Source organism: Polyodon spathula, chromosome 1 (assembly GCF_017654505.1).
Source record: "Polyodon spathula isolate WHYD16114869_AA chromosome 1, ASM1765450v1, whole genome shotgun sequence".
Taxonomy (NCBI): domain Eukaryota; kingdom Metazoa; phylum Chordata; class Actinopteri; order Acipenseriformes; family Polyodontidae; genus Polyodon; species Polyodon spathula.
The window spans coordinates 48,602,537-48,626,502 of record NC_054534.1 but is presented as its reverse complement, the minus strand read 5'-3'; the positions used below and the strand labels follow the sequence as shown (position 1 = coordinate 48,626,502).

Genomic DNA, 23,966 nt, shown 5'->3' with positions numbered 1-23,966 from the left:
TCTCTATTTTACTCCAATCTACTTCTGTTAGTCTCTGTTTCATACCTTCATAGTTTGCTTTTCTAAAATTGTAAACCTTAGCTTTAGTCATTACTTTTGGGGTTTTAAAAAACACTTCAAATGAGACCATGTTGTGGTCTGAGTTTGCCAGTGGTTCTCTGACCTCTGTTTTAGTTATTCTATCTTCGTTATTTGAAAAGACTAAATCAAGGCATGTCTCCCCTCTAGTCGGTGCCTTGACAAATTGTGTTAGGAAGCAGTCATTTGTCATTTCCACCATTTCTATTTCATCCTTTGTGCTACCCACCAGGTTTTCCCATTTTATTTGGGGGAAGTTGAAATCCCCCATTAGTATGGCTTCTCCTTTGCTACACGCATTTCTAATGTCATTGTATAACAGATTATTTTGCTCACCATCTGAATCTGGCGGTCTATAGCATGCTCCTATTATTATGCCCTTTGAATTTTTGTCTGTTATTCTGACCCATATTGATTCGGTTTTATTTTCTTTGTCCAGGTTTAACACCTGGGCTTCAAGACTGTTTCTTATGTATAGCGCTACCCCTCCTCCTCTTCTGTCCTGCCTGTCTTTCCTATACAGTGTATACCCACAAATATTATATTCGTCCCCATCACTCTCAGACAACCACGTTTCTGTAACACCTATCACATCATAGTTACCTGTTAGTGCAGTAGCTTCAAGTTCTAGAATTGTGTTTCTGATACTTCTAGCATTTAGATAAATACATTTAATGGTTGTCTTACCTGAGTTGTTGTTCTTGTTTTGATGCGGTCTCCCTTCTGTTTTTTTGTTGATTTCTCCCCCCTTCCTTTCTAGTTTAAATGCTTCTGAACCTGCTCGAGGATCTTTTCTCCAAGTAGACTGGTTCCCTTGTTATTTAAGTGCAGTCCGTCCCGTCTATACAGATAGTCCTCGTTGTAGAATGTGGTCCAATGATCAAGATAGGTGAAGCCTTCCCGTGTGCACCACGTCTTCAGCCATGCGTTTTGATTAATTATTTCCAGCTGTCCATATGGTCCTTTGCAAGGTGCCGGTAGTATACCAGAAAATACCACAGTTTTGGTTTTCTCTTTTAATTTCCTTCCTAGCTCTCTGAATTTGTTTTGCAGGGATTTTGGTCTGTCTCTTCCAATGTTGTTTGTACCGATGTGGACGACTACTACCGGGTCGACTACTGTTCGTTCTAGGAGACTGTCCACGTTATAAGTGATGTACTTGACCGAGGCTCCCGGAAGGCAGCACACTGTTGTAGTAAGGGGGTCCAAACTGCGAATTGAACTTGCTGTGTTTCTCAATATGGAGTCCCCAACAATCATGACCTCCCTTCTTTTTGCTGTCTGGTCACCACTGTCCATGGGGTCCTGCATGTTGTTCCTTTCATTCTCTTGTTGTTGGTTCTGCTCATCAAAATTCTGAAGTGACTCAAATCTGTTGGTTGTTTTGATTTCTGGTGGTTGACGAAGTTTCTTTTTTTCCCTGCTTCTGCCTACCTGAACCCAGCTGTTCTGACCTTCTATCTCCTTGGTGGCTTTCAGTCTGTTAGGGGTGATGCAGACTTCCATGAATTGTGGGTGTGCCAGTTCCTCAAGATCCTGTTGCTGTCTCACTTCTTCCAGCTCCATTTCTAGCATACTTACTAGTTTATGCAAATCCTGGATCGCGCGTCACTTTACACACACTTGGTTTAGTGCCGCTGGGTTTTCTCGGATTTCCCACGTAAAGCAGGTGTCACAGATTACTGGCTTGAAGACCATGTTGAGGGTTTTTTTTTTCTTTTGAAGTTGAGTTTCTTCTGCAGCCGTCAGCCTGCTTTCAAACTGCTTCTAAACTGCTCTGTACTTTTCCATGCCTGTACTTCTCCCACTCGCTGTCGCTTCCACTCGCTGTCGCTGGGAAGACTGCCTCGTTTAACTGCGTTGTTCTGCTGTGCTGTTGGCTCCTCCCCTCGTCCGTGTCTCAGAACGGCGCTGAATTTGAATCAGCTGCTCCGAGTTTCAGCTTGTTTGTTATCAGAAAAACACTCGCGGCTGTTTGACTTTGAGCTGCTGCTGTGTTTCCCCAATGTCCTCTGTTTTCTGATTAAAGCAATTCAAGATGGCATTTCTCCTTACTGCTTCTAAACTGTTCTGTATTTTTCCACGCCTGTACTTCTCCCACTCGCTGTCGCTTCCACTCGCTGTTGCTGGGAAGACTGCAGCTGTCCAGTTTGCTGAATAGCGGCGTTGCTAATTGTACAGAGACTGTTCATTTATTGAGAATCATAGTAGGCTACAATTAACATTTTAGGAGCGTATTTAGAATGAGTTATGATTCATACAAAAAAATGGCATAACGAAAAAAATCCATTCCGGCGACACTCAAAACCTTACAAACTAGGCTTAATCGTGATGTTCAAATGGGTGAGTAGAATGAATAACAACACATTTTTGTGTATTGTGTATATAAAAATGCTCGATTTGATGTTTACTTTGCAGGTGAATGACCTTGTTACATTTACAAATCAGAGAGTGTGCTAACACAGTTAGACTTTCACAGCACATCTTACATTAAAAAAAAAAAAAAATCATTTAGAAAAAAGACAGTAAGTCTTTTTTAAAGTTTTACTTCCAAAACATACAGTCGGATCAGCTGGCCTTTAAAGAAACCTATATAGTATTTCCTTGTGATACAATACTGTCCATATTCAATAAAACAGTGGCGTTATCTGTACATTAATTTGAAAACTCAGCGCCTAGCTATGGAGCCAGTTGTGTATTTGAATGGTCCGTATGTATGTGTGCACGATATATTGTGTGGTCTTGTCTGCTGTCATATCGGTACATACTGTGGCAACATCAATGATAGCAGCATTTTGCATTACTAATGGTGACTGTCCATCATTCTGCATTCTCTCTTGGCTGTTGTGTGCAGTTGTTATATTGGTAGTGAATGCACAGACGGTTTTGCGAGGCACAAACAGATTTGCGAATTGGTCAGAAAACTGCTATATTCCAATGTCTCGCAACTGCTTTGTTCTGTTTTGGAATATCTCTCATTTTGTGCCAAAGCACTATTTTTTTGCGAGGCACAAATTTAGCGATGGGATTGCGTGAAGATTGAAGATCGGGCCCTTTTTTATTTTTTTATTTTTAAATATGGTGTTTCTGCTATGCAAATGTTAGATATTTTTTGAGTTGTATCTGAAAGTTTGTATTTCATTTTCATATCCGAGCTGATTAAAATGTACCCGTCAAAATGACTGTTGTCGGTAAAAAGCAAATGGATAAACCCAGACGCAAATGTTGACCAAATTTGCCAAGCAATCTGAGACCGTGACTCTAGCCTACTCCTAACAAGTGACCTGGAACATTGCCCGTACAAAAAAACCCTTCTTCGAAGGTTAGTTTGTGAAAACTTGCCGTAGGGATGTTATTTCTATCCAATGTCCAAACAACAATCAACTGCAAAAGCAAATTTCAGACCTGCAACTCTCACATCACACGGTAGAACGTATCCATCTCAGATCTAAATAGTGACATTGAACTACAGCTGCATTCAGAACTCCAACAATGTGTGTAGTAAAGAATGCCAAAAGTCACACTGAGTACAGGTCCTGCCTGTATATGGTATAAGAAAATAAACGACAGTTAGCAACTCATCCAAATAAGAAACAAAAACAAAATTATGCTTTTATATACAGTGAAAATGTATTTGTTTGGATATCAATATTACGTATGTACTGGAATAAATAAAGGTCAGCTTCATTTAATAGTGTGTGTGATAGTAATTGTAGTATAATAGCATATGACATGGTTTATTTAGATTTCCAGAAAGCTTTTGACAAAGTCCCACACAAAAGATTAATTATCAAACTGAACGCAGTAGGGATTCAAGGAAACACATGTACATGGATTAGGGAGTGGTTAACATGTAGAAAACAGAAAGTACTGATTAGAGGAAAAACCTCAGAATGGAGTGTGGTAACCAGTGGTGTACCACAGGGATCAGTATTAGGTCCTCTGCTATTCCTAATCTACATTAATGATTTAGATTCTGGTATAGTAAGCAAACTTGTTAAATTTGCAGACGACACAAAAGTAGGAGGAGTGGCAAACACTGTTGCAGCAGCAAAGGTCATTCAAAATGATCTAGACAAGATTCAGAACTGGGCAGACACATGGCAAATGACATTTAATAGAGAAAAGTGTAAGGTACTGCACGCAGGAAATAAAAATGTACATTATAAATATCATATGGGAGATACTGGAATTGGAGAAGGAATCTATGAAAAAGACCTAGGAGTTTTTGTTGACTCAGAAATGTCTTCATCTAGACAATGTGGGGAAGCTATAAAAAAGGCTAACAAGATGCTCGGATACATTGTGAAAAGTGTTGAATTTAAATCAAGGGAAGTAATGTTAAAACTGTACAATGCACTAGTAAGACCTCATCTTGAATATTGTGTGCAGTTCTGGTCACCTCGCTATAAAAAAGATATTGCTGCTCTAGAAAGAGTGCAAAGAAGAGCGACCAGAATTATTCCGGGCTTAAAAGGCATGTCATATGCAGACAGGCTAAAAGAACTGAATCTGTTCAGTCTTGAACAAAGAAGACTACGTGGCGACCTAATTCAAGCATTCAAAATTCTAAAAGGTATTGACAGTGTCGACCCAAGGGACTTTTTCAGCCTGAAAAAAGAAACAAGGACCAGGGGTCACAAATGGAGTTTAGACAAAGGGGCATTCAGAACAGAAAATAGGACACTTTTTTACACAGAGAATTGTGAGGGTCTGGAATCAACTCCCCAGTAATGTTGTTGAAGCTGAAACCCTGGGATCCTTCAAGAAGCTGCTTGATGAGATTTTGGGATCAATAAGCTACTAACAACCAAACGAGCAAGATGGGCCGAATGGCCTCCTCTCGTTTGTAAACTTTCTTATGTTCTTATGTTCTTATAAAAACAGCCAGAAATTACAGTTAACAGAACTGTTTGTCCCGCCTCATAACTTATGATTGGACTGCTGTAGAGAAAATACAGGTCTTGGATTGGTTGATCATACCACCGGGTTGGGGGTTGGGGTTCTGTACTATCGTACGTTTGTACCATTGTACCCAACTCCAGAGTGGACTGTTACTCCAACACTATTTGAGCCAGCGGTGCACAGTTATTGGAACTAGCGCATCACAATTATCGCACAGATAAGGGTATATTCAGACGAATTAGGGCTTTCACCCAATTCAAATTTGATTGCGCTATGTGCATACTGAATGTCCACCTAGAATACATTTGCATCTCATATTTCTATTTACCGATGCATTACCATATGCTAATAGGACCGTATTAAAGGAACAGAAGGAAGGCATTGTGCTGGACAGAGGTGAGTGCATGTTTCCACACTCGTCTGTTGGGCATGGGAATAAGCTATAAACGTCACTATGATATGCACATGTTATGTTATGGAAACAAAAAAGAGGCTTATTGCTTGTATGTTTTTGCAGCAAATTGACTATGGTGATGCACTATATAGGTTTGCATCACCATCAACTTTAGGTAAACTGGACTCGCTATATCATGCAGCATTGAGGTATAATATAAATACAAGATTTAACACATCATTGTATATTATACGATTTGGTAGGCTGGACTTCTTTGGCTTTACACAGGTTGAAGCACTGGTATATTCTGGTATACAAGGCTATTCAATGTAAATTATAAGAATATACTTATTTAAATGAATACCTTACAGCTTCCCATAGTAACCATAGCCTCAAATCTCATTCTTTTTTGCATTTTAAAACAAATGTGCGTACCGAGACAGTTCATTCAGAACTCCTTGTTTACATGGCATGGAATAGCTGTTCAAATTTCCCATTATTCCGAATACAACTGGAATCCTGATAGAACAGGACAACTGGAACAGGTACCCGAAATGCAATATGGGTGCAGTCAATTGCACCTACCACGCGTGGCAGGTGCGCGACCTCATAAAAACCCTACATTATCTCCTCACTGTTTGCTCTGGTACTGGAGAATTTAATATGTTCCTCAGCACGTCGCAGCAATGTGGTTATGAACCGGTCGAGGTGGTGGACACAGCTGACTGGGTGATCCCCACACTATCACCTGATACCTTCTGGAAGGTCCCAGTAGCCAGGATACACAGAGACAGACACTACCAATTGCTCAGACAAGGCATGACTGCACAGGTTTGTTCTAGCCAGGTGATCATGCAGCATGTGGCATAGATGAGTCGAGACGATTGCAGAGCTCCTCATGTGTGCCGAGACCGGTACACCCTTTCAGCATATCTTCGTCTATGTTGGGGATGCTGTTGCTGGGTTCCCATTGTTGCCTGTTTGTAGTCACTGCTAGAATGGTAGTGTGCACAGAGTTAATGCAGTCCTTTTACAATCCTTATTCTGCGAGTCACAAACATGGTTTTGTGCTTGGCGCACTAAATTCGAAAATACCAGGATCACACATATTGTCGGCCACTCCCCCCATATTGCAGGATGCATACATTTTATTTCTGCACAGTGCAGAATGGATTGTGACGCGCAAAAGGACGTTTCGAATACGGCAACTTTGCACAATTTCGGCACAACGGCAATCTGCGACGCGCATACCCCTCTGCGCGAAGAGCAAACCTTTCGAATATCGGGCCCAAAATGTTTATTTTCAAAATTAGCACATATAACGCATAAATACCGTGGCTGTTCTAGCGTTAACTTTTAAAGACAGATGTTCAGAATCTTTTGGAAATTCTTTGTCAATGCGGTCATGGTTTGTAGTGAAGTAATTCTGCAGATTTTCAAATATTCTACTTAAGTAATATTTGTATTTAAGTATTTCCTTTAAGTTAGTTAACCATTGCACAAAACACTTTAGGGGATAACTAGGTGAAAATAATTAAATGTCCTATTGAGGCCCGTTAAAATCGAAAAAACGGTACGGCAGCGTTTTTGGAAAATGAAGAGGACAGAGCCACACTTAGCAGAAGGATTTGCAGAGAGAAAATTCTTTGGATATACTGGATGATGAGCAATTAATAACAAACTATTGATTTGACCGAATACTCTCTTAAATGTCTGTATAATGCTAGAAGCAGATTAACAACCCCAAACAAGAATAAATCACACACTGCTCCCCGTTTATTACTATAAAAATGTATACTTTAAAAAAAAACACATTTGGCAGGTTGCATAACATCTTAAGTGAGATTAATGGTTAATTCTGCTAAATACAAGATACTTCTCTCACTTTTGTTGTGAACACAGCCATACAAATTATTTAAACAAATACGTTTAGTGTACCTTTTTTTTAGATTTACCTGTTTTTTGTGATGCTCCTAAATTTCTTGCATACACACATTCAGTTATTTCTACCAATTTCGTCTGCTTCATAGCAGTTGTCAAATTCGGACATAGTTTGCCTGTTATTTGCTTTCTTTTATTATATTCCTCCATAAGTATGATGTTTTTCCTCCTCCGTCCAGTTTGGGTTTTTTTTGTTTTTTTTTTTTTTTTTTTTTTTTTATCAGCCATACTGAAGTTTTTCTTAACTACCCAAATGTGGCCATGAAGACAGGATTTACAGAGTACAGTAAGTTACTCGCCTATTGGTCGAAATCTTAAATAGTCCATGCATACTAAGTGTTTTCCCTTAGCTAAGGAGAGCAGTTAAGATGTTTTGTGCAACACCCTTAAGTTTTTCCCTTAGCTAAATGAAAAATACACTGAAGTGTCACACTTAAGTGAAATACTTAATAAGATGTTTTATGCAACCAGGCACTGGCAAATAAGGCACAGGAGTTTCCATTGCGTTCAACACTCCGGTAAGAAGGTTCGATATTCATCTTCATATTTTCTTTTTCGCTATTTTTTTCTGCCATTTATGAACAAAACAGAAGCTGGTCCTGTTCAAAGTAAAGTTAACGGTTTCCAAGCTTCTGCAACTCGAGTCCCGAATGCACAGTAAAGTAAGGGTGGATATGATTTGCTAGTTAGTTGCTATGTAACAAATAAGTGCTGCTGCCACGCTGATGATTGGCTAAGGTCGGAAATGGATTGGCTTGTGATGAAAAAAATAATAATAATTTGGAGACTTATTGTAAATATAATACACATAAATAAGAATAAAAAAAAAAACACAACAAAGAAAATAACTTATTCATTGTGTAATGAAAAAGTTAATGAAGTTTGAAGAGCCGCATTTTGATGACAAAAGAGTTGCATGTGGCTTGGGAGATGTCGGTTGGCCACCCCTGGGGTACGGTAACAGCTTGGTTGCAGGTTTGCTTGTGGAAGGAGTATCATTTGTACACGTACATTTTCAAATCCTGAATACGGTATTTTCATTTTCCGACAAGTACGCCAATATGTGCATGGTAAATGGCTTAAGTAACATATTGAAAGGCTTCGTTTAGCCACTTTCTTTTGAGATGCGGGCTCTCTTTGGTTACCATACAGTTAGAAACATTCTGAAAATAAAAACCATTATGAAAAAATAAATATATTGGGACAGATAAAATTGCATCTGGGCCAGTAAAAAACACAAGCTAAGTGGCACAAGGGGCCAGTAGTTAAAAATCTAAACGTAGAGCCCTGACCTTATAATTAGTAAATGGTGTTGTACCCATTTAGCCCTATTTAGGTGATAATCAAAACATGTATTTAAAGGCAACTTTTTAAGTAATAAAACCAACCAAAATCATCTGCAACATTATTTGATTTTAATTTCTAAATTTATTCAGGATGAGTAAAAAACATCAGAACTACACTATCAAGAAGGCACCATCACCAACCTATCACTGCTAGCTAAGAAGTTTAGTCTAAAGGTCAAGTTTGAGGAAGATCAGGGACCCAAGGTTCACTGCCATAAGCAGTGTTTTTTAGGCTGAATCAGTGTATGTTATAAGTAAGTAATATAAGTGCTTCATGGAAATATCTAGCTTGTTTGCTAGTTCATATTTCTATAAATATCTGTTTAGTTTATAGCACTTTTTTTATATCAGTAGATCTGTAGGGTTGAGGGTTTACAAAGATGATCTTCTGGATTTTGCAGTGTCAATGTTTACCAACCAGAGACCTTTAAGGAAGTGGTATGCCAGGTTCACAAGGGATCATCCAGAGCTCACAATCAGAACATTTGAACAATTTTCACGCACCAGAACCAAGGCAACGTAAAATCCTACGATACTGGAGCACTGGTTTAATCTAATCCTTACAACTGCACTGAATGAAAATGATGTCCATAACAAACCACAAAACTTAATGAAGATAAGTCTGCCTCCATACATAATATACAAAGGTAAACACCTCTACAGCACATGGTGTCAGAATGGTCCACAATTAGCAAGGTATGTTGTGTCTGATCATGGCTGGATGGAGGGGTCACTGAAGACCATTTTTGTTGAAAATCTGTTTCTCATGGTTTCAGATATGAAGTTTTCTAGTCCTTATTTTTGATAAACATGCTTCAAATGTCTCTCTAAAAATGTGACCCTCTTGGGGCTCCTATCTCATCTAACTCATCTTTTACAAACCCTGGACAAAGCTGTGTTTGGTGACGTAAAACAAATAGTGGAGGAAGAAGTTACGATGTCATGCATGTGTCTCATGACAAGATCAGAAAGATTTTCCATCCAAGCTGAAGGATGTACTTGAAGTGGCTTTAAAGTTACAAAATTTAATAAGTGAAATATGTTTGTATTTTATTAAAAAAAAAATAGTAATATGCAGTGTGTAAAGGGAAATAAATTATTCATCTTATCATGTTTTCATATTTTAAAGATAATTCTGCATTGCAACCTTTAAAAAAGGAAACAAAAAAAGCACTGAGCTTAACAGGAACACACCGGGGCTTAAATGGTACATGGTCCCCATTAAGACCAATCCAGATTTAACATTTTTTGAAAGTTATTTTTTTAATCAAAAATAATATTGCAAATTAAAGATTAATCTTTCTTTTATGCCACTCTTAACTGGCAGAAAACCTGAGCTAAATATCAAAAAAGTGTTCAAACTAGATTTGGTGGGCTTAAAAAGGTACACTTACCCTACATCCAGCTGTTCATCAGTGATGCAGAGCAATCTCTTGCCTGACGAAGTTTCTATTTCAAGTTTGTTTTTTTGTTTTTCTTTTCAAAGCCATGTTGTTTGTACAGGTTACAGCAGTTAGCAAACTACAGTTGCGCAGACACACTGCAACTCATTTGATCACTATCGTAATTACACTCCAGCCATGTGTAAATCTTCAGCCAGTTTGCCTGAAAATCCATCTTTAAAACTTCCTCTTCACTGACATTGCTTATTTGTGCTGTTGTATCACTAAGGCTGTATTTTTTCACGGTGAGCATTGATTTCACGATTTCCATGAATTAAAACCAGTGCCATGTAATAACACCCAATTCTCAGTGAAAACCTCTGAAAGAATACTATTTTTAGCATTTAAAAATGCACTGATTAAACGTTCGCTTCACCGGCGGACAACATATTATGTGAAATCCAGTTGAACTTGATTACCTTAAATTATGAATCACATGGTATAGAGGGTTTTAAAAAAGCTTTAATTACAGGACATAGACGAGCGCTATATTTAGCTCTTGTTAACAGGGTGACAGACTTTTGTAAAAATAAATAAATAAATAAATAACATAAAAAAATTCCTTGAATATTTTTTTTTTTTTTGGCAAATTACCCTTTCTATTTTTTCAAAGTTTGTTTTTAAAATTTGGTATTTTAATAGCATTTTATTTTTACAATGGAAAAGTGACCTATATTTTACTTTTTGTAACAATTATGTGAATCACCCAGAAAACATTGATTTTTGTTTGCTTGAGTTAACATTTCATCAACACAGGCTCTGTATTTATTTTTTTGGATTGGATTTATATTTTGCCTTTCTGTCCCCTAGAACTGCCTTGGTGTCCCTGAATTTTCATGCCCAACGAAGGCAACATTGCCTTGGCCTTCATGACCCAGTGTTGCTTAACGGAAGTTTTATTTTTATTTTTTGCATGATTTATTAAATATAGTTTTGTAGGGATGCTAAAGCCCCAACTCAGTTCAATCCCAGAGTGTGTACTTACCTGAAGCTTGCTTGGATCCTGTAGACCCTCCCTGGTCAAGTTTAGGTTTCTTCTTCTTGGAAGAGGAGGATTCTGAAGGAGCAGCACGCTTCTCCACTGCCGGGGTGGAGAGGGCTCTCTTCTTGAAGAGCTCCCTCTCTCTGAGTAAAGCTGGATCCATCCTGCTAACGCAAAAAACACAGTCTTATTATGAATCTTATTATGAATCTGGTAAATTAGTCACTGAAGATGTCAACACTACTGCCCAAAAGCCAACCTTCTTAAACTACAACCTTACTACAAATTGAATTATTTTAACGTGCAAGGAAATATCCTCTAAACATTTTGTACGTAATTAAAAACAAATTACATCCTTGAGCCATGCTGGATATGAAACATAGTAATCATGCTTCTTTGTGTTTTTATTTATTTATTTTTGTATAGAAAAGCACTTACTTGCTATGCTGTTTTCACAGAGCAAGATCAGTACTAACTGGGCTGCTACCTAGTGATATTTTAGGCAAGACTGTCCATGATTGATGCCAATATATGACACTAGACCAGAAGTGTCCAGTACAACCCCTCATTGTGCCAGTGTGACCTACATGTCCATGTTCCCTGTAATTTTTTAACTTATGTTCTTGTTAACTGATATAGGCTAAATAAAATGATAAAAGTCTGCAATATATGTTGTCATGTGGCTTGCCCTAGATCTATTTAAGTCTTGTGAAAGTTTTGAGCAACTACAGTATTCAGCAACAACAATGGAAATTCAGAAGTCTCCACGACTTCATAAGAGACATGATAGTGACTCCTGGGAAACCCACTCATCCCCAATGTGGTGGCATCATTGAATAACATGCTCTGGTGTTTTTGGGATGGCAATGATGAGAAAGCAGAAAACCACGTTTGGTTGCAAGTGGGTCATGGCGGCTCAAACCTGTGGCGACACATATGCTACAGTGGCCCAAATCACAGAAACCTTCGCCTGGTTCCACTTGAACAACGAGCCAGGAGCTATGCATAGTAGGCTTAGGCAACAGCTCACTTTATTGTTTTTCCAGTCATTTAATTTTGTTACTAACTTAGCTTCATCGTATGAGGCCATCCATGACATTTTCTATTGCTCTCTAAATGCAATAAGATGAGAGCAAAATACTGTGGTACCATCTCCTGGAGGAAGTAATGCTATTCTAGCTGTACAAAAACATAAAATGCCATCATTGTTACTTTTATTATTGCTACTTCTGTTTGATAAAAAATGCAACAATAAAAATACTGTGCTTTCTGTGCACAAGACTAGTGTTTTTATCTGTCGTTCACCTAATAGAAGTTATGGTCTTGCTGTTGTATCAGTCCATCCATGCCTTCCTCACAAGCACAACATACTTCAGAGACATTTCTTTTATATTAGCCTTTTCTTGGCTTTAATGAAAATGTTATACTTTACTGAAAATTGTCACTTATTTTAGTATTTGTTTAAGAAATACTTACATGGGAATGTACACAACAATAACCTGTGTGTATGTGTATATCCTCATTGCTACTGCACATCACAAAAATATATTGTGTAAAAACTGTATTGCCAATTATGGTTAGCATAAAAATGACCAAGAACAGTCTGCACTCAATAGATACGCATACCAAAATCTGTTTCTTTTGTAAAGATAACAGAAAAGGCCGAAACCCTTTTATTTTATGTACATTTCCAAGCCGTTAAGTATAAGCACCCTGTGCTATATCATACTACCTAGGCATATGTTGCAATTAACAATATAGGCCTATTCTCATCCTTTCCAAACGTAGTCTGGTGCTGCTCTCCAACACAGATTCTCGGTCGGTTTCCTCACTTTCCTTATTCTACTTTCAGTTATCAAATAAATAGCACATAAATGACAAACGTTAAACTCTATTATTCTTGCTAATGTTTTTCTTCTCTATTATTACCCATGTTATTAAGTGTCAGTGGTCGTGGTTCTAGTTCAGGTCGGCATTACACACCATTGAACATACTCCGTATGGATTGTAATTGTTAAAAACTCAAAAATAATTATTAACGTACCTTTTGTGGAAGTTGGGGTAGCCCTTAATGAAGTTATGAACTATCCCCCTTTGCCGAGCAAGTTATTTATATATGTATATATATTCTTTTTTTGTTTTGTTTTTTACAAAACGCTGTCTAATGCTTAGACTGTGCTAACAAATCATGCTTCCTGTGCCTGCCTGATCAAAGGAAATTTCTTACTCGGCAATCGACAGTTGAGTCTGGTTGCCAAATCGTCATAGCAACATAATTGTAAAGATTTCTATGGTCGCTGTCAGAGCAAATGAAGAGACTTCTCCCTCTGTTGGCAGATATTCCAGTAATTTCCTGAAGCTGAACTCATCATTGCAAACACTGCAGTATGGATACTGAGATCACGATTTGAGCCACCCATTTTAATTCTAGTTTATTTTAAACATTTACTAGATCCTGCTTACTATAAAAAAAAAAAAAAACATAAACCGAAATAATTGAAACGTGTACAGAAAGAGCCAAATTAGTTTAACTGTGATATTCACACATCATTGTACTGTATTCTTTATAAACGGCCCCATATGTAGGCAGTTGGTATAGCCAATGGTAAATGCTCTTGGGCTTGTGTCTGTGGCTGGCTGATTCTCTCTGATTTATGTACAGGTTTGATCTGCATGCATTACTCACTAGTAAATGTATGAACCTCACTCCTACTTTTTGTCTGTTTGTTTGTTTTCTAATCGCATTCATTTTGATGTTCTGACCTTGGCATTTGTAGTGGAATTCTGTAATAATTAGGGGTCTACCTAATTCGCGGAGAAAAAAAATAAGTCCTTAGATATAAAGGGTTGTAGTCAAACTACGCAGCGCTGTGACGCCACAGTGGTCCACAAGGGTGGAAAGTAACGAGGTAGAAATACTTCGTTACACTACTGACGTATTTGTTTTAGGGATCTGTACTTTACTTAAGTACTTTATTTTTGGGATACATTTACTCTTACTCAAGTACGTTTGTTTAGAAAATATTGTACTTTTTTACTCCACTACATTTCCCAGAAGCATCTCGCTACTCCTTCTTTCAGCACTATGACCTCTGCGCTGGCCGGGATTCTGATTGGGTAAAGCAAAGCCGTATGAGCAAAGCGTCTGCTGGCTTTGGTGACACAGTACAGGGATGGCAAACCTATGGCACGCTTGCTGGTTGTTTTGTTTTTTTTCGCGTTCTTTGACGTCAGGACAACTGGGACCACATGTCACACAGAGTGACTAATCCAGTGGTGACACATGACAGAATATATATATATATATATATATATATATATATATATATATATATATATATATATATATATATACATATATATATATATATATATATATATATATATATATATATATATATATATATATATACACACACATATATATATATATATATATATATATATATATATATATATATATATATATATATATATATATATATTTTATTTTTTTTTTAAACCACTTTCATGCCCAGATAACATGTGAATGGTGGGCCAGCGTTGCTCCATTGCTACCATTTGTATTGGCCCAACATCATAAGCCAGTGTTGGTTTTTTTGCTCATCGGGCCCAACATTGGGCCACCCACACTGGATCAATGTTGATCCACTGTCATTGGCCAACGCTGGTTTATTATGTTGGACCATAGCGGTTTGTAAATGAATTCTTTCATTTCTTTGAGTACTACTTGGAGGATCTCATCTGGCCCAGGGGATTTGTTTATTTTAAGAGCTCCTAGTCCCTTTAACACTTCTGCCTCAGTTATGCTAAAGTTATTTAAAACTGGATAGGAACTGGATGACATGTGGGGCATGTTGTCAGTATCTTCCTTTGTAAAAACTTGTGAAAAGTAATCATTTAATATATTTGCTATTTTTTTTCTTCATCTACGATTTTGCCATTTGTATCTCTTAAACATTTAATGTCATCTTTGAATGTTCGCTTGCTGTTGTAATATTGGAAAAACATTTTGGAATTGGTTTTAGCTCCCTTAGCAATGTTCATTTCTATTTCTCTCTTGGCCTTTCTAACTTCCTTTTTGACTTGCGTTTGCAGTTCTGTGTACTCTTTCTGCGTACTTTCTTTTTGGTCCTTTTTTAATGCTCTGTAAAGTGCCTTTTTTCGCTGAATTTTTTTTTTTAATTGATCTATTAAACCATTTTGGCAATTTAGTTTTACATTTAGATTTGTCTACTTTAGGGATATAATTGTTTTGCACCTCTAGTACTACATTTTTGAAGAACAACCATCCTTCTTCTGTGGGTGTTTTCTCTATTTTACTCCAATCTACTTCTGTAAGTCTCTGTTTCATACCTTCATAGTTTGCTTTTCTAAAATTGTAAACCATTTAATGATGTCTTAATGTTGTTTTCATTATGCTGTTGACATTTGAACCTAAAAATATTATATTTTGATAATAGTATATTTACCGGTTCTACCCTTCCCAGACCACTTTGCTAAAATCTATCAGAACTGGGTCCATTATTGCCCCCAGCCCTAGTGTAACAGCTTGTGATAGATCAGCAGACACCAAGACCCTGGTAGTAAAAACAATTAACAAAATACCAATGTAAAAAAAAAACACTTCACAATAGTTTAACAAGTTTAATAACACTAAGGGTTTAAACAGAATTAGTCAGACCAATTATTTTAATATTAACTATGCCCAAAAAGCACACAGTAAGGGAATATACCATCATTTAGTGAGGTCAAACACAAGGACATTTATTTGGATAGCGTTACTTGGTTTCTTATGTGTTCAACATTAAGTTTATTAACTGTTTAAGGAGATACAACACCATTTGCCTTTTTTTTTTTTTTTTTTTTTTTTTAGAAAGGGCTTTCTATATGTTAAATAGTTAATACGACTATCTGCAGTCTTTAAGGCAATATAAGCTGTCAAACATTTTGTGACCCTCCAAAAAAAACGTAAATTTAAATCAGATTTATTTATTTATTTATTTATTTTTATAAAAGTCTGCACCCCCCCACCCCCTTTATATTAAGACTGAAACCCATCTCCTCGGCTTCTGGCTGTCGTAGCTTCAGATCTGCGCTGCCTCCCTCCATTTCTATCCTTAGCGTAGCACAGCTGCCATACCAAAGCCATCTTCTGTCACTTGCTTGGTAAAATGATTTCTTCTTACAGCTCCTGAAATAATGTTAATGTAGACCTTACACATCAGAAGTAATTTATATTTCATCAGTTCTGCTTTTCATGAATTTGAACTTAAAATTGTAGGAGACAGAGTGGCATGATTGTTTAGCAATATTTTAAAGAATATATATCGTGTGACAGGCTACGGCTGAGCGGTGACGTCAGGCCAGAAGCAGGAACTGAAAAAACGGGCAAGTACTGCAGTGAAAAGATGCGCTGCGCATACTGTTTATTAAACAACAAAAATAAATACAGTATTTGAACAAAAACAAAACACTGCACACAGAGCGCAAAATAAATAATTGAACAAAACAAATCACGAACGCAAAATAAACACTAAGGTCAGGCTGAGCAACTGCCTTCACTGATCCTTAGTTCTTTTCTTTTAATTTATTTTCTCTCCTCGCTCGGTCTCGTTCCGCCTCTCGAACACCCCACCCGGAACTGACAGCGTCGCACGTTTATATATCGTGGCCGAGGGGTTTAACTAGTAATTATTCTATTGCCCCTCGGCCACAATCTGCACGAGTTTATTAATTATGTGTGACTGCCAGCTACTTTAACAACGCACTAGCCGACAGCCACACATTACCACAAGGTTTTAAAAACAAACACGCAACGCTCGCCGTCATAAATACAATAACAAATACAGACGCCGTTTGCTGACATTTATACAAATACATAATAAACACAAATAAATAAAGCATAATACATACACAAAATAAACTGCACAGGGGCAGATTGTATAGCAAGGGAGTTTGATATTGCTGAACCCATAATTCTATTTACTGTGGTTTTAAGTTCCGTACCAGTGATTACTGAGAATTTAAAGACCTGAAAGAAAATATGTAAACTTTTCACAAGAAAGATCTATTTACAGGAGTATGTTAAAAATAATGTCCCTCTGCTCGTAAATTTTGCATTCAAAATATCAGTCTGAAATGATGCTCTATATGCAATAACTATAACGTTACTTTTGTCCCACTTCTGTAAATTAAGATATACTCAGTTATGATTCTGGTAGGAAAGTTTTCCATTGCAAAAACATTTAGCTGTTACCCATTCTTGGCTGGTTGGATGTCAGCAGTGTTGTTGGGGAGGGACTCCGCAAGGGGGTTAATGGAATTGTAATTGCTGGAGTTTGAAGTACAGGTGGCACAGGTGGAGATGCGAGTTGAGTTAGCAGTTGTCTATTTGGTTGATTTGGAGACCCTCCTCAGATGAATGATGATGAAGCATACTTCTGGGTTGATCTTTAAAATAACACCATAAATTAGATATTCATAATAGTTTTAATTTTGACAACTTCTTAATTTAGCAAACTGCTGCCATGCATAAAACTTTCAATTAATAGAGTATGTCGTTAAGACAGATTTCCTGGGATTTGTAAATATATATTTACCCCTCACATAGGTAAAAAAAAATGTAAATGCCTGCACCAAGCAAAAAAGTGATGAACTGTTTAATGAACTTGCAATACAAATCTAATAGAAAAAAATAATGTACTATACTTTTCATAAAACATTAAAATTGGACATTAATGAGTTAATGGTCACATCCAAAAATACCTTATTTTTCTCTTCTGGCTTGTCTCCTCATCTGACTGCAAGTCAGAAGTAGCCGCCGATTTTTTAAATTTGGCTCTGGCCTCTGCATACATATCTGGAATGTTTGTGTTAATGATATAGATTAGCTTCAGTTCTGAGAGAAGGTAAATTGAGTGCTAAATAGCATAAGACAAACTGCAGTTTCCCCCATTTTTACTCCCCCACTCATAATTGGAATATTACCAGTGCAGGAAATAGGCGTTTTAATAAATGTAACATTAAATCATTTTTCATGCAACAGATTTTGAATATCATCATAGATACACAGTATTTTGGCATTTGATCAAATATGCAAGAAATTATCCATACAAAAGATAGCTACTACTAGCCAACCACAAAGCCCACATTGTTGACACTTTATAATATTTGACTAGGACATACATACCGAAGTTTTATCAAGAGGTGGTGGTATTGCAACCATTTTGGTAATAATTGTAATGTTAATTGTGAAAAAACAGATGGCTATACATCATTTGAAATACTATCTTTTAAGGTTCATGGCCAAACTTCTATTCTAGTCTCTGTTATTTATCGTCATCTTAGACCTAACGCTCTGTTGTTGTCTGAGTTTTTTATCAACAATTGCTGTCAAGCATGACGGGATTCTACTTCTAGGGGGTTTTATTGTACATGTTGACGTTGATAGAGATCCCCTTGGTAGAGATTGTTTGGCATTACTAGTCATTTGGTTTTACTCAACATGTTAAAGGTCCTACTCATATTCATGGCCATATTCTTGACCTGGTTATTTCTTGTGGTCTGCATATTCAGAACATGTCCATTACTGATATAGCAGTTTCTGACCACTCTGCTAGTATCTTTGAAATTGTATTACCTGGCTCTATAGTTAAGCTGGTACGGTGTGTTAAAACTAGATTTCTAAATTAATTAACATCTGATAAGTTACTGGAAGCTTTGTCTGTTTCAGCTTTTATTCAGTCAGGAGTGGTCGAAGATTTGGTGGATAACTATGACGGCACTCTGGCAAATAGTCTTGATACTATTGCACCTTATAAAATTCAGAAACTATCTACAAAAAGATTTTTTCCTTGGTTTAATGATGCAACACGTATGCATAAACATACGTGTCGCAAATTAGAACACAGATGGAGAGCAACTGGACTTCAGATACATTATCAAAGCTGGAAAGATAGTATTTAACATATAGAACGTCACTGTCTTCAGCGCGATCAGTTTATTTTGCCGATCTTATTGACAAAAATAGGAACAATACAAGATTTATTTTTCAGTCAATAGCAAGATTAACAAATCCACAGGCAGAGTGTGTTACACAGAATATTCTTCCAGTAAGCTGTGATGAGTTCATGAATCACTTCAATAAAAAAGTGACCGACGTTAGGAATCAGTTGAGCAACTACATATCACATCGAGATAAGTTGACAAATATTCTTGGTTCGTCCGAACACAACCAAACCTTACAGCACTTTTGCTTGACAAGTGAACAACAGCTGGATGCCATAATTAAAAAGACAAAACCCACAACATGTGCATTAGATCCCATTCCTACTACACTTTTGAGAAAAGTATATCCAAAAATAAATAACACAATTTTAAATATTATTAACAGCTCACTCTCATCAGGTGTTGTTCCAAATTCTTTGAAGACTGCTGTAGTAAAACCCCTGCTCAAGAAGCCTATCCTCAATCCCAATGTTCTTAATAATTACAGGCCTATTTCTAATTTCCCTTTTTTGTCCAAAGTGTTAGAAAGAGTAGTGGCTGAACAATGACATAGATTTCTTGCTGCACAGAACATTTTTGAGAAATTTCAGTCATGTTTCAGGCCTAATCATAGCACCGAGACGGCACTGATTCGAATGGTAAATTATATGTTGTTGACCTCTGACATGGGCTTGCCTTCAGTACTTGTTCTACTGGATCTAAGTGCTGCTTTCGACACCATTGATCATTCTGTCTTAATTGCCTTGAACATTTAGTGGGATTGTCAGGTACTGTCTTGTACTGGTTCAGACCCTATATCTCTAATAGGTTTCAGTTTGTTAAAGTCGAGGAGGAGACCTTTTATGTAAAACGTTGCGTGTGGGGTTCCTCAGGGTTCAATTCTTGGCCCAATTCTGTTCTCTCTATATATGTTACCTTTGGGAAATACCATTTGTAGACACAGAGTTCATTTTCATTGCTATGCTGATGACACTTAGCTTTACCTGTCTCTCAAACAGGGTGATGTATCTGCTGCTAATATTTTGATTACCTTCCTTGCTGACATTAAACATTGGATGTTTAAAAACTTTTTAATGCTTAATACCAAGTATTCAGAAACAAAACTCAGGTGGCAGATGCTTCAGCTACATTGCACTGAAATTATGGAATGACTTGCCTAGTACTATAAAGGAAGCTCCTTCTGCTGATGCTTTTAAATCTTGTTTAAAAGCACACTTGCATAGCTTGGCTTACACAAGTTTTTAAAGTGATATTCTCTCGCTTCTGTATTCTTATTTTATTTATTTCTTTCTTTTGCATGTGTATTTTATTTGCTGATATATATATATATATATATATATATATATATATATATATATATATATTATATATATATATATATATATATATATATACACACACACACACACACACACATATATATTATATATATATTTCTGTGTGTTTTATTACTGATTATATATATATTTGTATGTGTTTTATTTGCTGATTATATATATTTGTATGTGTTTTTTATCACGTAAAAGCGCTATAGAAAAATAAAGATTGATTGATTGATTGAATAACAATTATATTGAAACATTTTAAATTTATATTACTACTCCAAAAACAGCATCACCTACCTGTTTTGAAAATGACCCTAACAGGATACAATGGCCAGGTGGGGAAAGCAGGTCTACGTGTCTGCACTGTCCTGGCTGCAGATTTAAATGGTGGCCAGTTGCATTGACTTCCTCCCTCCACCAACCAATTAGCTGGTACGACCTCAACTTCGCAAGTTTCTGTGAATTCTGTTGTGACAAACATAACTTTCCTATTTAAAAACAATAATGAAATGTAGCATTTTAATAATGATCAAAAGACAAGACACACATTAGTATTTTAGTCAGTCCTAAAACAGACAGGCACACAATGTCAGCCAGCTGGCCTTAAGACTTGCTTACCTTCTTAGTTTAGCCATTTCTTCAGGTTTATTCCATACAGAACACACAGAAAATCTAAACTTCATTTTGACATATTGACTAACGCGAGAGAATCCAATACTAGAACTTGCCCAGGTTCTTGGAACATCATAGTATTTATAAATTGAAATGTTAGCAAGATAATGGCATGTAGTTAATTTAACATAATTTACAGTTAGTTAAACATTAATACTGTACTTAAACATCTACAACTGGTTGAGGGTTAATTAAATATGCAATTGCATATCAATTGAATATTTATTTATACTTATTTCGGTCTTGCAATAAGAAGTTTTACATGAAAAAATCAATTGTGATGAGCAAGCGGCATAGTATGTGTTCTGAGAATGTCTGCCAGGGAAGAGAACATATTTAGCTGTCACACTTGACAGAGGGAGTTTCAAAAGTACCAGCGAGTTGTGAAACCTGGTAGATACCTAAAGTGAAGAACTACATGGATATGCAAAGCAGTCACAGACTGTTCTGAACTTCTTAAACACCACATATACTGCTCCACTGCTGTGCAGAAGCAGGTTGCGTACCTTGCCTACATCATTGCATACACAATTTTGACATAGTTGTTTCCCTTGGAAATCAATAAGCTGACTTTATTGAACTCACCCTCTTTGTATTGCAAGGAACATGCAAACTCTCTAGGCAACGGACCATCATGGTGTTCCTTTTTTTAGGACCTCTCTTCCTTGCTCAAGATTTTGTATTGATTTTCCTGTCAATATATTAACACTTGCATATTACTGTAAAGTAAGTATGATACAATACAACAATAATGAACCTAAAGGAAAATTAATAATAAAACTGTGAAATCAGAATATAATGGTCCGGACCACTTTGCTGGAGTGGTCCCAGTTAGTAGTCCTAAATCCAAAAGTACAGGAACGCCAACAAAATATAGATTTCTTAAACAAAAATGATACAAATTCCCGTTTTATTTGTTCATTGAGCTTTAGGTAACATTTAACAGGTAATGCGTGCGTCTCCCATGCGACTTTTATAGACTACTCTATATGGCAGTTTTCCAGCCAAATCTGTCTTGTCTTGAAAGCATCTTGCTTTCAATCATCAGAACTTCAACCACCACAACGTCCTGCATTGTATATCACGTCCTCCCCTTTTTTCTGGAGCTCTGCATCCAATACAATTACAAATCACACAAACGCTGTTATTGTTTACTCGTCACAAGTTTCAGAACTGAAAAATTCCAATTGTTTTTCAATTTATTTTTAAAGAATGTATCCGCTGACAGTTCTGGACAATTACATTTTACACGACATTCTGAATACATGTTTTTTTTTTTCCTGGATCTACCGCATCTGTTCTCATCATAAAAAAAATCGTTTCTGGTACTGTAAATTGTGAGAAATAACAAGCAACGCAGATAAACAAACAGTTTATAAAAAAATAAATAAACTTATTTATGATTTTGTAATACAGAGTATATTACATTTTAAATGTAAGTGCGTTTTTTGGCTGCTTAAAAAAAAAAAACAACAACACACAATTTGGCTACTTCTTCACCAGCATTTTTACTAAAAAAAAACAAAAAAAAAAACATTGTTAGCCCTTTTTACTTTAGTACTGTAGTTTGTAATATAAGTTCCATTCATACATTGCATAATCAGTGGCATGGTACAGAAAGGCTATTCTGATTTCCACACGGAAAAGAGATCGCTGTGTAAATTCATGTAAATTCTCTGAGATTTAAGTAGACCCCTTAATATGGGCGACAACACCGACAGAGTCCCTTGTGGCCCAACTGCGTACCACAAATGGTACATTTGTATAACTGGTGGTACTTTGTCCCTCCTCTCTCGCCCTCGTACTGTCAAAAAGGAGGGGTTGGAGTTGTCGGGAATGAAAAGAGAAATAAAAAAAAGGAAACTTACACATGATAATAACAGAGAAGAAAAGACAGGAGACGAGACAATGATATGTCCCTCAGATACAAACCATGCAACTGTCGTACTTTCTGCCTTGATTGCATTGCTGGCGGTCTACGTGACACCTCTGACTGCACAACTCACCTGTAAGTAAATGTATAACTAGTTTAAAGAGAAAACAAATGTCATTATAGCACTCTTAAAAATAGCAACCCTGAAGTCACAAAACCTATTTTCTCTAAGACTTATTTTAAAAAATGAAGCAAACTAAGATAAGCACAAACAATACCTGGCTGTACTGTCTGTATTGAGAATATTGTACGTGTGACACATCACATGTGCGTATTACTATACCTAATGAGCACAGGAAGTGTACCATTTTTTGATAAATTATACCTTTAACCCACAATATAAATATGCTGTATGAGAAGACACATATTTTGCAAAGTACTAGGCCTGCTAACCTTACACGTCTGTTTACTGGTACAGAACTTGACTTCTTCATTTATACATTTCTGTGTATAGTGTGTCGTTTTTTTTTTCAACTTCTATAAAAAAAAAAATAAATAAATAAAAAAAAAATAAGCGTAGATTTTTAGAGTGATGATATATGTATTTGTGATCTATCGTTGAAAAGTAATGTGTAGGAAAATGGGAGAGCTCATGAAAGTGAAGTTACGGGCCTAGGGTATAACCGTGACAAACGACGACCTTGCTACTTTTAGTTTTAGAGCCAGAAGAAAAATATTGATCTTGTATTGTAAATACATGAGGCGTTTTATTAATATAAACATTTAGAAATAATCTAAATGAGTGAACCCTAAAGAAACTCGCACACACTCTTATATACAAAGCCCAAACGGCAGTATTTACATGCGTCACGGTTTAGATAAAGTTTAGATAAGTTGAATAGACACTATTTATTGTAAAGTTACATTTGCTACACAGCTCTATTCTTTCAATAAAGTTCAATTACAGGTGGTGTCCAGTAAAACTGAACTTGTTCACG

At 36.6% G+C, this 23,966-nt stretch overlaps 2 protein-coding genes and 1 long non-coding RNA gene across 8 annotated transcripts in view; 1 reads left to right on the top strand and 2 right to left on the bottom strand.

Moving 5' to 3' along the window:
* Positions 1-13,305, bottom strand: part of gtf2e2 (general transcription factor IIE, polypeptide 2, beta) — a 71,108-nt gene extending 57,803 nt beyond the window's left edge. The window contains exons 1-2 of one of the 2 annotated variants that reach the window (XM_041257031.1): positions 13,133-13,305; positions 11,092-11,255 (exon numbers count right to left, since the gene is read on the bottom strand). In XM_041257031.1, the coding sequence (XP_041112965.1) occupies positions 11,092-11,251 (160 nt within the window). In that variant the 5' untranslated portion in view covers positions 11,252-11,255; positions 13,133-13,305. The remainder of the gene's footprint in view (positions 1-11,091; positions 11,256-13,132) is intronic. The other variant, XM_041257020.1, reaches the window with a different exon arrangement.
* A 2,409-nt stretch (positions 13,306-15,714) lies between these two features.
* On the bottom strand, positions 15,715-21,819 carry LOC121319510. Of its 2 annotated transcripts, none has more exons than XR_005950709.1 (5): positions 21,681-21,819; positions 20,721-20,911; positions 17,857-17,950; positions 17,348-17,541; positions 15,715-16,282 (listed from the first exon to the last, which is right to left on the bottom strand). It is a non-coding gene; the product is annotated as an uncharacterized LOC121319510 (long non-coding RNA). The 2 variants fall into 2 exon arrangements; XR_005950708.1 differs by having other exon boundaries at positions 15,716-16,282; positions 20,721-20,888.
* Positions 21,820-22,931: 1,112 nt separating this feature from the next.
* Positions 22,932-23,966, top strand: part of hgsnat (heparan-alpha-glucosaminide N-acetyltransferase) — a 53,692-nt gene continuing 52,657 nt past the window's right edge. For all 4 annotated transcript variants that reach the window (XM_041256995.1, XM_041256976.1, XM_041256986.1 and 1 more), the window contains exon 1: positions 22,932-23,103. In XM_041256995.1, the coding sequence (XP_041112929.1) occupies positions 22,932-23,103 (172 nt within the window). The remainder of the gene's footprint in view (positions 23,104-23,966) is intronic.